General features: G+C 38.3%; 2 protein-coding genes across 2 annotated transcripts in view; one reads left to right on the forward strand and one right to left on the reverse strand.

Annotated features, from left to right (window-relative positions):
• The window catches only part of LOC134822925 (mucin-2-like), a 26801-nt gene extending 24597 nt beyond the window's left edge, over positions 1-2204 (forward strand). Inside the window, exons 10-12 of the mRNA XM_063834203.1 lie at positions 3-144; positions 275-602; positions 761-2204. Coding sequence (XP_063690273.1) covers positions 3-144; positions 275-602; positions 761-1413 — 1123 coding nt within the window. The 3' untranslated portion in view covers positions 1414-2204. The remainder of the gene's footprint in view (positions 1-2; positions 145-274; positions 603-760) is intronic.
• A 6824-nt stretch (positions 2205-9028) lies between these two features.
• On the reverse strand, positions 9029-11104 carry LOC134823520 (kielin/chordin-like protein). Its single transcript, XM_063835009.1, has 4 exons — positions 10940-11104; positions 10488-10636; positions 9733-9889; positions 9029-9511 (listed from the first exon to the last, which is right to left on the reverse strand). The coding sequence occupies exons 1-4, from the start codon at positions 11076-11078 to the stop codon at positions 9342-9344; spliced, it is 615 nt and encodes a 204-aa protein (XP_063691079.1). The 5' UTR covers positions 11079-11104; the 3' UTR covers positions 9029-9341.
• Between the last annotated feature and the right edge of the window lie 3251 nt (positions 11105-14355).

The following is a 14355-nucleotide window of genomic DNA, read 5'->3' on the forward strand; positions in this document are numbered from 1 at the left end:
AGATCTAAGAAGAGTCCAGCGCCGGAACCTCAGCGCAAAGTAAGAGTGCCCAGACATAGTCAAGGTGGAACGAACAACCTCGACTCTCCTAACCGATCAGATCTCAAAAATAAGGAGGGGCTCATGAATGTCTACATCGGCGAGGTTGGGAACTCCAAACTTCATTTTTTAAATACGTTTCAGTCTCAAGTCGCCCACATGTTTATGTTTGATCATCTTAACCGTATTCCCTGTGTAAAATGAAAAAAAAAACTGACTTCCCTGAATTTTTCAGGAATCGGACACATCACTCTCTCCCTCGATAAAGATATGCAACACACCTTCCAGCAGTGTCACCTCTACCCCAACCAGCTTCACCTTCGATGTAGAGAACTACATCGACGAAGCGTTCGGTTGCCTCCAAGCGGAGAGCACTGCCATGACAAACGATGTTACCCCTTCGTTCCACTCAGCAAGTGCAAGGAGAGCTGCCCCGAGGGCCCCGTCAACCCCTAAAACGCCAGCAGGGAGGACTCTAACTAAGACCCCTAATAGGAAAGTGTCCAGAAACACGCCTCTCACCTCCACCATGAAACAAGGAGCGCCTGATTTCGACCTTCCAGGTGAGATATTATAATCCCTCCCTGTGAAAAGGAGCCTAGTATTTTATGTATATATTTTTTAAATTCTGTCCAGGACTCCAGGATTGTATATCATGACTGCCATTATCAAGGTGGTAATTAAGTTGATGTTTGATTTGTTGATGATTAATGAATTTCAGGAGACGTAACCGCGATTGACAGCGGATCTATGCGACGTAAAGCAATGAAGGAGGTACTCGACATCACCCCCATCATCGAAGAAGAGGAGGAAGAAAAAGAAGATAGCAAAGAGCGAGGAGCAAGTATCTTAGATGGTTACTTTGACAGCTCTATCGACAGCACTATCGACGAGGATGAGGACACTAAGGAGAACGAAACACCCTGTAATATGTCCGATCTTTCTCCTATCTATGCAACTTCTCAAAAGAGGAGATCTGAGTCTCCTGTAAAGGAGCACAACTCTCCTTCAAAACGTCTCGCTACAACTGGAAAATCTCCTGCGACTCCTGCTTCAAGAAGTAGGAAGTCTCCTGCCACCAGAAGTAAGATTTCTCCAGCAACACCTGCATCCAGGAGTAGAAAATCTCCTGCTTCAAGGAGTAGTATGTCTCCTGCGACTCCTTCTTCAAGGAGTAAGAAGTCTCCTGCTGTGACAAGCAAAAGGAGCAGTCGATCTCCTTTGGGTTGTTTGAAAGGATCCAACACTACCTCTTTTAAGAAGGGTGAAATGTCACCAGCTGACCCTGATTTTAATGGCAAAGAGAGCCCGATAACCGTCCGACCGAAGCCTAAGTTTAAAGTGGTTAACGGAAAACTGATGCCCATATCATAAGGGCGTGTACATGCCCATATTAGGACAATAAATGGCGCAGGATTTAATGGAATCGTCATTTGACTCCGTATCGCTCGAAATGAACTGGTGAAAGAAATGAAACAGTTTGAAGATGATAAGGAACTCGCATGGTACTTCTCCTCAGACACATAGTAAAACAGTCTGCGAATATTTGAACATCATGAAAAATATCAAACAAAATTCACGCCCAAAAATGTACAATCAGCAATCAGAATATGTACAGGATATGCATTTTTATTTTTTTGATTCAATGATAATTGATTTATGATATGTCACGGAAAATATTAGCATTTGATTGGATCTGGATCTTTTTTTCAGGTTTTTATTTCATTATTTTTATGAATACAAAGTGAAGCAGTTAAATTCCCAGTTTCTTGAGATACAGTTTTTGCATGCATTTAGCTTAGACTCATCTGATAGTGATTAGTGATTTAAATCTTAATTAAAATGGGTACGAGATCTTGTGAAACTCCCATTTTTAAAGGTATGTGAATTTGTTCACTAATTTTCACTGCAATCATTTCGCTGGATTGTTTAGCCAATGGTCAAATTTTGATCATGTTTGGCAACGATTTGATCTAATTTTTTGAAAAAAATTTTCAGCACAGTTCAGTTTCAGAACTCAGACAATAACTGAGACCATTTTTTAATTAATCGTTTTCCATGTCAAAAATTAAATTGGCAACCCGATGCAAAAAGAGAAGACTCGTTTTTATTTACAGGGTTATTTTGTAATTCCAAAATTTTGCTGAAAACATTTGTATCGTTAACATCTCTGTTTTGTTTATTATCCTGGAGATGTTATGTGGTTTAAAACTTGACAATAATTTGATAGCTGAAAGTGGAAACATTGATTAAAAGCAAAATTATTGTGAGCTTGAAATTACTACCCATCATCACAATATGATGAAAGCATCGCTGAATTAAACAAAATATGCTATGATACGGAAGTATTATAATTACAATTGACCCATTACAATATCTACGATGAAATACTAGTAGGAACCCTTGTCAGAGTTCAATATCCATTGTCCAGTTTCAGTCCGTACAGATAAATTTATTCCATGCCAATTTGCCAAATCAATAAATGTAAAACTAATGAAGCGAGCTGAGGTTTTGAGATTTTATTGAAGATCAAAGATGATCCAATCTTTAGTGCTCGTGAGGATTTGGATTCTGGCGGATCTTCTTGTGTTGATCTTTTGACAACTTGTCCTAAATTGAGCTAGCCTTTACATTTGGTAATTCCAGAGCTCAGTCTGAGATACATTTTGCATTCAGCATTGGATGAATTACGTTAGTTTTTGGTATTCCTCAATTTGCGAGAGCAGTCCTCTAATCTGATAATTTTAACAAGTTCCCTTCTCAATGATTTTGGAGTTAAGAGATACACTAAGGGAGAGAATCCAATCAGGATTTGTAGCACCGAGTAGAAAACATCAAAAACAAAGGAAAAATATCTTCCCTCCACATAGCATAACAAGCATTTTAGTTATATCAACAGTGAACAGTGTAGACAATCATCCCAGCCCAGGGTAGCGTTGTGGTAAGACAGACTATCACAGTGGAGTTCCCACCTACGAGTGGTGGCTGAGAGGTGATGTACAGCGCAACAACAAAAATGTTTGGTAGAAGAAGCCCCACCACCAGGACAGTGCTGTAGAAAGCCTTGCATTCCGACTTGTTTCTATCATCGTAGCTACAGTAAACCATCTTATCGCTTTTGTCTTTGAATAATATGATTTGAAGAACCACTTTACAGAGCCCAAAACTTGGAGCAGCTGCTATAAGCCCACATATAAATACTGCCCCTCCGAATGCAGCTAGCTGGTATTTCTTCTTTATAAAGTCGAAACAACAGAGAGGGAAGGTTACGAAGTTGCTCCTTACAACAGTGATGATCAGAATACTGTATCCAAGCAGAAGAAGAGTTAACGGGTGATACTTGTAATATATCTGTTCCAGGACCGTCGACGAGTCCAACTCGGCGCGCGTCCTGGTAGGTTGTAAACCTACAAAAGAAGAGCAAATGTTTGGAGAGCTTGCTTTATTTTTGTATCACGTGGTGACGGCTCTTACTAAATCGCTCGCCCAAAAATTTCACGTGACTTTGGTTTTTTTGGTTTTGCAGCCGTACAAAACGGTTTTACATAAACCCAAGCCCTAAATAATCGAATTCACGTTTTACTAGCCTGTCATGTGACCAAAACGGTTTTTTGCCCATAACTCTCCAGGGAAGCATTTTAACCCTACGTCATGGGGGGTGATTCGGAATCAGCGTCCAAAAATACACCGGTTTAGATCACTTTCATGCCTAAAGGGCCTTTTCACAAGAATTTTCTTTAAATTTGGGCGAGCGATTTATAGTAGGAGCGCGTGGTGACCCCCACTGTCGCTTCACTATAGAGTTTCACCTGTAGAGTTTCTACGATACAGGGGAGCCGCGCACTCGTGCGCGGCGGGTCATACAACGTATGACAACTTTATTTCACATCTAGATTGTGTTTCTTTAGGGTCCAATAGTTCAGTTATCCATGAAACTGTGAGAAGCATTAGAAGAAGCATTATATATAGAACAATATGGAGACATAAATATTAATCAGTGATCTAAAGCGTTTGAAGATGATGTAGAAAGCCAAAAAACTGAATATTATCAAAGCAATGGAGCTGGGAAAAGAGAAGCTCATACTAAAAGTAAGATTGTGTTTAAATGGGTTTGGAACAACAGGATCTGGTGCCTCAGATATTGGGTAAGATGTATGGCCGGGTGTTGTTGATATAGTAGTTTACCAACAAACTAGGACTCGACCGGTGACCGAACTTTTGAGGGGGTCCCGGACCCCAACTGCCAAACGGTTCCCGCGGGGCAGCCACGCCCATATTTGGCCCAAATTAGGCTCAATTTTGCCAAATACCCTAAATATGCCCAAAACCCAGATTTTAGGTGCCTAACTTGTAGCTTGTAGTCCCTTGAACTCGTATATACATTTTCATCAAGATTGAAAAAAATGACTGAGTAATATGAGCCAAAAACCATATGACCATATTTGGGCATACGCACCAAATTTGATCGATTTTGGCCCATAAATTGGTCAAATATCAATATTTTTGAATGAAACCAAATTTATATGGAAGGTAAGCTTATACTACACATTCTCTATGATTAACAGCTCAGTATCTACCTAACTATGGATTCTGTGTTCAAATAATCGCAAAAAATGAACAAAATTGCCCATATCTTAGTTTGCGATATTTTCGAAACTGACTTCGCTCAAAACAATAGAACTCAATAGGGTTTCAATATTTTTACATCAAATTTTCAGAATCAATGTAGGATCGCATTTCGACCTTAAGTTTTAATATGGAATTTTGAGTTAGGCCTTTTTAAAAATTTGGCGGCCAAATTCTGAAAAATGCCCGGCTAATGAGTTGCGAATTATAAGGGTATTTTAAAGATTCTGTGCCGAATTAGGCTGCATATTGAATAATAATATACCCTGTATTTCATTTTGAGATTATACCACGAATTGATTTAATAACCTTTATTAAAGATAAACGGAGAAGCTGAATGAAATGCCTCGCAATTGAAGACCAATAATAGCTCGGCTAGCAGATCACGTGACGATGAAGCGAAGCGGATGTTAGACAGGGAGACTAGTTCATGGTAGTAAGTTTATTGGGGTTCCTTGATCTGAGTGGGGTTTTAATTAAAAAACGTAGATTTCAAATTAGCAGGCTAAAATTGATCAATGCAATGATAATTTATAAGTGTTGTAACAGGAGCTTATAATAAAAAGAGAGCTGAGGTGAGTATGGAGAGTGGTTTGGAATTTTAAATTTAGTGATTTTCTAATGAGCCCGGTATTTATCAATATCATTGTTACTGTTGAGTTCAATTATTATTAACAGTGGCACTAGTACGCTATTGATAAAACTTTTCTAGTTGGCAGATCGTGCGTTTTAGCTCCCCTCGGTCTGCACGTTTTCGACTCAATTAATATAAATGAACTCATTTGTAAAACGTGATCATTTGATAGATTATAGAATATAGGTAGTATTGTGTAATATGTATCTATGTTAGTGAGTTATTATTATGTAGTGGAAGTGGAACATCGAGTTCTGGTCTACGTGAAAGGTTGGGCGGATCTGCACCTGGGAGAGTGCAGTTAATGCACCACCTCAGAGGAGAGGGGCTGTGAGACAATAAAGTTAGAGTTAAGGGCTTTAAAACACAATGATGTTCAGCGATTTAGACTGCACCTGGGAGATGATAAACATATCGCTTCAGAGTTAACTTTAAGGATAACAGCCTCATATAATAGAGATCATCATCAAAGGGGTAGGAGTGGCTAGTCAACAGAGTGCGAAGGTAACAGCTGAACCTGTAACTCTGGTTGAGTTCTGGTTGGCCGGGAGAGGGATCGACAGGGGACATATTAGTGTCATGGGTCATGGTTTATTTAAGCTAGGATTTTCAGCGTGAATATATACAAGTATTGACGGCCGACTTTATAGTATGTCTGGATATAGTAAGACTAATAGTGTAGTGATTGTATTTTATATAGTGTATATTTCTATCGTTTTATAATACGTGTATTAAATTATTAATCATTAGGCCTTCAACGTCAGTGTGTAATAATCGCCACTGTTCGTATCAATTAAACTTAAAGCAGGAATACCCACTGCTTACACATTTGCTAAACTTGTGTGCTAAAACCGGGAAATCTGCATTTCTTAGTCTTACACGTTAACATGTGGTCAGGTGGTACTCATAAAGTCATAAGAACTTTAGAGCATAAATGATATTGATATCAAAAAATTATCCGACAATGTTTAACAATTCTTTGATTTATTAATTTTCATCACATTTTCATCATTATCATTATCGATTATTTTTCTATTATTAACGAAGAAAATTTGTATTTTGTTTTCCAACTGTATACTTGCAGCAATGAAGAAATTTACATATTTTATGGTCGGTTTTCTGCTTCTTTTCGGAATAAATACTGCTAGAATCAACACGGTACGTATTTCCGAATTCCAATAACAATTATAAAAACGAGCGTGCTGAATCACTCTACAGTCGATCTTCGAAATTTTTCTAAAAGGGCCCCTAACAGTTGAAACCAACTTCGATCGACGTATTTTCGGACGCTGATTCCCAATCACCCCCCATGACATAGGGTTAAAATGCTCCCCTAGCGAGATATTGGCGAAAAACTGACTCGATCGCGTGATATGACCATATACGGAAGTTAGTCTAATTTCTCGTTAGGGTTAGGGTTTCAGCATATGCTTTTGTTAGAGATTGGGTTAGGGTTAGGGTTGGAATCAGATTAGAGGGCTATGATTTCGAATAGTCATTCAGGGCCACCAAGAGAACGTGTTTAAGAAGTCACGTGACAGTCGAGTGTAGAGTGATTAATCATCATCCTTATAAAAACATAACTGCTGCATCTCCCACATATTGTTAACTCCTTAGAGTAGTAATAGTATACACTATAAACTATACAGTAAAACCCCGAAAATCAGCATAAATTGAAATAATATTAATGGTATTATTGCAGAGTTCATTTTAAAAATTAACCTTATCCTTATTAGTATTTTTTCATTTCATGGTGCTTGCCCCTTAGCTATTTTACGTTTTTCAGGAACAAGAATCGAAAGAAATTGCTGCGGACGATCTCAAGGACCTTATCTTTACATCTATGCACAACATCGTATCCCTAAATGGTCTGGTTACTGAACTTACCCAAAGAATAGCCCAACTTACACTCTCGTTCGTTGATACTAAAACAGAAACAAAAATGGTGAAAACAGATATAGAAGACTTGAAGAAGGAGATGTATAAAGTAAATGAGGAGTTAAAGAAACTGAAGGAGTCTCGTGAGGGAAAGTGGACTGAGTACGGTGACTGGTCAGAGTGCTCAGCTGAGTGTGGGGGTGGAATACAGAACAGAACCAGATCCTGTACCAACCCTGGCCCTGCTAATGGAGAAGCTAATTGTGAGGGAGATGAAGAACAAACTCAGACGTGCAATATGGACAAATGCCCAGTTAATGGAGGATGGACAAGTTGGGCAGATTGGTCCCAATGTTCTGTGCCGTGTGGAGGAGCTGGAACTAAAACGAGAAACAGGACCTGCACAAATCCCTCTGTAGCACACGGAGGTAACGAATGTACTGGAACAGGCTCGGAAACTGGATCCTGTAACAAAGGAAACTGCGGCAATGTGGCCCGGATAGGAACAGCAACTCAAGTGAATACATACCATTCGCCTTCAACTGCCGACAAGGCAATTGATGGTAACACTGATGGTCATTGGAGTAGAAATTCTGTTGCAGGCCCTGCAACGGCTGGAAGTGGCGGTTGGTGGGCTCTTACGTTTCCTGAACCAATGTACATAGATTCTATCGATATTTATGGTCGAACGGGTTGCTGCGAACACGAAATCGACGGATCTACTGTCTCGATTGACGATCGAATAGTCAAGACCCTATATCACACCGGAAGTTTCCTTTACCAACTGACAACAATCAGAAGGGTTGGATCTCGAATAAAATTCAGGGGTCACGGGTCAGCTGATAGCAATAAGCATCTCGTCTTGGCTGAAGTTATGGTCTATGGAACATATGCAAACGGTTAAATTGAAAACGCGACTCTCCTCACGATTGTATTATGAGCTATGCAATGAAATATATTACATATATTAATATAGTGTAACATAATCAATTAATGATACGTTTGTCTCACTGTTTCCTTTATTGTTTCCATTAACTCATTAAGATTGTTAAACATATAGAAAGTAAATCAATAAAATTCTGTTGGGATAAGACTGAAAAGCACAAAATCGTCACAGATGGTTCCAGATATGTATCGTATATCTCCCATACTAATAGTTTTTAAGTAGGCAGATCTTGCGTTTCAGCTCCCCCAATTCAACCTATTTGTTAAAACCAGGAAATTTGTATCTCTTACACGTTAGCAGCTCGCACCTTTAGACTTAGAGTATAAATGACATTGATATCAGAAATATCCAGCCTCTGGCTTTAGTTATTTGACCTCGAATAGTCCAATCTGGTGACCCATTAACAAACACTTGCAATCAGAATCTCCATCAAAAGATCCGACTAGAGCTTAAAATTCACATGTTCGAAAAATTAACGTTTACACCACCACGTGTGCTGATTATAATGCATAAACGGGGGTTTCAATAATTTGATTAGAATTTTTACACAGTTCATGTTAAATGTCAATGGCTGAGTTGTCGCTGTTCATTATATACGGATCACTGCATAAGCTGCATTAAATTTAATTCGGAAAATTATGGGTAGCTGAATCGAACCAATGATCGGAATTTAATTTAATAAGTCAGGTCTCCGTCTAGGTGGTGTGTTACATCTCTGATTCACGTTCTCATTTTCAACACAAGTGTGATTTAGTGTGAACTTATTATGTTGCACTCTTGTAGTACAGCTGCTGCTCTCATTATGAATTGTATTTGTAAAACGGGGGTTTCGATAATTTGATTCGAATTTTTACACAGTACATATTACTATATACAAAGAAACACTATTTTGATGAGAAAATTAAGTACAAGCCTCATGAAAGATCTTCGAATACATTTTTTGCTAAGGATTATTATAAATATTTTACACTGCAACGTTCAGTAATGCTATTTAAAATTGAAAGGTTTCTATTATAATTCGAAATTGTAATGATAATACATGAATAAAATATAGCGCACGACATTGATCAATTCCTGGTACCCCTTCCCTAGTGACATTTGTAATATCTGCAAGTAAATTGTTTCGGAATCCCTGCCCAACATTCCTTTAATAAAAATTCTGGAAAATCTCCCCTCCTCTTAACCCAGCTCGTGCCTGAAAGCAAACATCTACTTCTCCTAAAGTGCCACCAGTTTCTCCCTCTTCTCTTTCTCCAGCAATTTCATTTCAAGTTCCTTGATCTCGGCAGTAGTCAAGTACCTCAGCACTCCATGCACTCGGTTATCCTCGTCTTCAGTCATTCTACCGTCCATACACCGGTACACGATTCTACCAAGCTCGATCACATCTGGGAGGGTATAAGTCAGTTTGGAAGTGTCTTGAGATGAGATTTGAGATGCAGTTTGCCGACGATACAGTTTGCTTACGGTTAAATTAAAGATAACAAGTAAAAGTAGCTTAGTTTGCAGCATAAATTCGCAGAATAAGTAGTAGTTGATAACCTATCGAATATGATTTGACTTTAAACATAGTCTTCAATTAAATCACAAAAAATAACTGTGGACGTACCATTGTGAAAGACGATATTGTTGTTGATGAAACAAGGGCAGTCCTTCTCCTCGCAGTGAATAATGTCGTTACCGTAACACGTGCACATCTCACAGTCCTTCTTGAACTTCTCCCCAACATCGTAGTTCATTCCGTTCACTGAGCACTTGTCAGGGCACTGCAAAGTTTGTTTGATTTTTGAATGTAGGTATTGATTTCTTGGAATCTATAAAGTACAGTTTATCTTGATAGTAGATCGGTTCCCCGACAGACGCCCTAAGTTGATGTGCTTGGTTCCTCACTAAGTCTGGTTATTAAGGCGTGGTTAAGCCAAACTTAAGGGACACTTAAGGCACAGTATTCACTGAACTTATAATTCGATGTACTATGAGGCCTCATGTTGTTGTGTTAAATTTTTGCTCTGTGAAGAGAGAAATAAGAAAACATTGTTATTGCTAGAGTTTTTATTGTGAAGAGCAACTCTGGCGAACACACGAAACTAAAACATCAGTCGAACAAAATATAAGTTCTTCGAATTGCATGGGGTCAAGCATAGTGAGGAAGTGTTACTGTCATGACTCATGATTATAGAGATAACGTTAATTGAAAGTTAGCATTGCAACTATTCATAAATTATAGTGGATGCAAACAAAAAGCTTGCAATAGATAAACAAAGCTATAATGTATTATTGTTACTTAAACTTAAAAGTTAAAGCAACTATTATACGAGGGGAATAAATTCCAACTTTTATAATTAAACAATATTCAGGACGCACCTCTCGGTTAATACAAGTGAAAGATCCATCATCGCACTCGCAGTTGTCACATGTTTCGTCATTGTACCACTTCGTTCCATGGTCGTATCTATTCCCCTTGTAGAAACACTGTCTGGGGCACTTTAGTGTTGCTGGGCACTTAATGTGGCCTGGGGTGGTGCGGTTGAAACATAGAAGTGAATACGATAGTTTGTAAACAATAGCTTTAAAATAACAGATGTTAATTGTCTTCAGCTGTGCAGGTGGAAGGGTTAAAAGTCAACCTGCAGTCTGCACCACTTTATATAAAATATCTTATGATATTCGGTCCTATCACGGATTGGTCTGGGAATGATATATCATATTTATAAGTTGAATTAAGTATGCATTGCTTAAATATGAATATCACATGACTTCAGGTTGAAACTATCAGCACCTTTAAATCGTTATCCTAGTCAACATTTCATTCTTACCGGGTAAACAGACGCACTCATCACATCCGATCGTTATTATCTGGTTGACTCTGTACTCGCTGCCATCGTGACTGCACCCATGAGGGGCTAAGTGAGCCAGACTCACCAGTGTGCTCAGTGTTACCACAATCAGCAACATCTCTTCAAATTAGTCCTTTATCAAAACTTACCAGGGTCTCCTAAATGGAGTTTTGAACGAAATTAAATGGATGAATCAGCTTTTCTAAATTTAATACGGCTTTGAGCGGCATTTATAATATAGGTGTCAAATATACGTTATGGGTGATAATTTATAGAATTGGGTCACGGGACTCGGAACATATTTCAAAAATATGCTTATATTAGCCACATATGGCTATATTCCAAAACGCTAGAACTAGAAGTACATGACATTAAACGGCACAGTTCGAACCGAGTACGGTAAAATCGGTATCATGTGTAAGTTTATAACCTACTAAAAGTACTAACGACGTTATAATATTTCAAATAAATATTTGACGGGTATCTGTACCATCCACCCGTTAAGGTATCATCATCACAGGTTAAAATTGTATTTGTCACCTTAAGGGGAGATACACCAAAAACGTTTTTGCTCCGAACATCGATTTTATTTTATATTATGGTTAAATAGACAAAAAGAATAAGATTGCAAACCTTCAAAATTTTCTAAAAATATTCCCTCATCGAGAAAAAAAATATTTTTCTTTTTCGAAAATTTTTAAAATTTTGATAAGTCTGTCACTGTGATACCGATAGTTCGGCCATTTTAAAAGTTTTTTAGCTGATTTTTTTACTGAACATTACTTACAATCCGTACAAGAAGCCATTGAAAGGATTATATAATTCTTCCAAGCAGAGTTACTGGCTTTACTCCACCTCTGTATCCACCTCTCCAAGAACTTTTACGAAGCTACTGAGCTCCACATCTGTATCGACAGCAAAGCAGTTCTTCTTGCCTTATCGGGCACTATAACCCGATCCCACCTCATCCTAGACACTCTAGGAGCCTTCAACGCACTTAGCAGGACGCTATCCGTCACCCTCCACTGGGTACCGGCGCATAGTGGAATTAAAGGCAATGATCTCGCAGATTCTCTGGCAAACAAAGGATCCGACTCTCCTCCCATTGGACCGCCTCCTTTTGCCCCTTACACTCACTCCTCTCTCTCTAATATTTTAGACAGTTACTTTTCTCGACTTCACTATATTCGTTTATTACTCTTCAGATCCTCCACTGATTTTCACCAATCCAACATTATTAGTTTCTTTGACAGACACCTTGACGTTAAACGACATAATAGAGACAATATCAGAATTCTTACCCATCTATTCACAGGATGCAGTTATCTCAGATATTTCCAAAACAAGATTGGCAACGAACCCAACAGCATATGCAAAAAGTGTGATGAAGACAAGGAAACTACAGCACACTACCTCACAAGCTGTCCAGCATTCTCCATACACAGGAAATACTACCTTGGTAACTATACCATCAGAGAGGACACCTTCCATCAAACCTTCTCTATCAGTAACATAGTGGGGTTCGCTAGAGCTACCAAGTATCTAGATTTCTATGAACCCCCTTAGTCTCTTTCTCTTAGCCATAGCTGACGTAATTGTCCCTCTACCACAATCACCCTCCCCTCCCCAGATCGTGTTCAGACTTGCAGCAGGTCCTGCTACCCAGCCAGTTCTAAGGGCTCAATAGTCCACTGGACGGCTCTCGTAGCTTGACTTAATGCTTGTCTCTCTCTCCCCCCCCCCCCCCCCCACCCCTTTTTTTCTTCTTTGCTGATTGTGGAAGGGACAACCACGTTACATACTCAGTCTCCTTTTATTTCTCATTCACATGATTCAGTGACCTCCCCAGCCCTCTATATCTTTAACATGATACCTCCCAGGACCATAGTATTCCATACCAGACATTTCTTTAACTCCTCGTTACAGCAAGACTAATACAACACGGAGAAGAAAAGAAATAGAGACAAGAATACGACAGCCATGGACTCTTACAAAAGACTAACAGAAGGAACATCCCGGTTTGATCCTTCTGAACTATGCATCTTATATCGGTATAGTATTGGTATCTATTTATTACCTATTGTTATTTTTTATCTTTGCTAGTTAATCAGGTTTTTGGGTACCGGGCCATCCTGTTTACCTTGCTATGGGCCGTTCCCCTGGCTTCTGCAGGTCTAGTTTACCCATATATATATATATAATTGAACGATAAATGACGAAGTTACAGACCAAACAAGGTCGAAAAAATACAAATTGAAATGTTTCCCACTTCTAAAGTTGTACATTTCACCAATCACCCGGGTCAGCAGATATCGCTTCAAAAATTCTTGTGAGTGTAGCTGATGATCATATCAAACTTTTTGGAGTAGGATTTCTCTCAGATTTGAGTTTTAAGCTATGCAATGTGGCCTCAAACGACTTAGTAAAATTCATCGTAAAAAAGGGCAAAAAAAGGCAGATTTAAGGCTTAAAATGCCTATAACTCAAAAAGTATCAGTTTTTTTGAAATCATTTTTAGCTCGAACACAAGGGTCCCCCCTTGTATAAATTTTGTACAAATTGTACACATTTTTTTACAAATTTTGTGTCTTTAAATATTATAAATGTCGTACTAAAAGATTCGTCTTACCAAGCTGATTACGATCCTGTAGAAATTATTTCAAAAAAACTGATACTTTTTGAGTTATAGGCATTTTAAGCCTTAAATCTGCCTTTTTTGCCCTTTTTTACGATGAATTTTACTAAGTCGTTTGAGGCCACATTGCATAGCTTAAAACTCAAATCTGAGAGAAATCCTACTCCAAAAAGTTTGATATGATCATCAGCTACACTCACAAGAATTTTTAAAGCGATATCTGCTGACCCGGGTGATTGGTGAAATGTACAACTTTAGAAGTGGGAAAAATTTCAATTTTTATTTTTTCGACCTTGTTTGGTCTGTAACTTCGTCATTTATCGTTCAATTATATAATCCTTTCAATGACTTCTTGTACGGATTGTAAGTAATGTTCAGTAAAACAATCAGCTAAAAAACTTTTAAAATGGCCGAACTATCGGTATTACAGTGACAGACTTCTCAAAATTTTTAAAATTTTCGAAAAAGAAAAATTTTTTTTTTCTCGATGAGGGAATATTTTAAGAAAATTTTGAAAGTGTGCAATCTTATTCTTTTTGTCTATTTAACCATAATATAAAATAAAATCGATGTTCGGAGCAAAAACGTTTTTGGTGTATCTCCCCTTAACCACCCAATTAAATAATGAATAAGCTAGTACTGTACTATAGCTCCATTTTACCCTAGAACAGGGCAGAATGTGTTTACTATATAGTTGACGAGGGTCGAGGACAGCAATTCACGTACTCTTATAGTTCGACACAAATTCTAGTTCGACAAC

This window comes from Bolinopsis microptera, chromosome 11 (genome assembly GCF_026151205.1).
Source record: "Bolinopsis microptera isolate Bmic1 chromosome 11, MBARI_Bmic_1.0, whole genome shotgun sequence".
Taxonomy (NCBI): Eukaryota; Metazoa; Ctenophora; class Tentaculata; order Lobata; family Bolinopsidae; genus Bolinopsis; species Bolinopsis microptera.

What these genes read in the sequence shown, in the direction of transcription:
- LOC134823520 (XM_063835009.1), bottom strand. Translation starts at nt 11,078, where the DNA reads ATGTTGCTGATTGTGGTAACACTGAGCACACTGGTGAGTCTGGCTCAC. An exon ending in TGAGTGCGTCTGTTTACCCG is followed by an intron (nt 10,637 to 10,939) that starts GTAAGAATGAAA and finishes GCACCACCCCAG; the next exon opens with GCCACATTAAGTGCCCAGCA. An exon ending in TCACTTGTATTAACCGAGAG is followed by an intron (nt 9,890 to 10,487) that starts GTGCGTCCTGAA and finishes CAAACTTTGCAG; the next exon opens with TGCCCTGACAAGTGCTCAGT.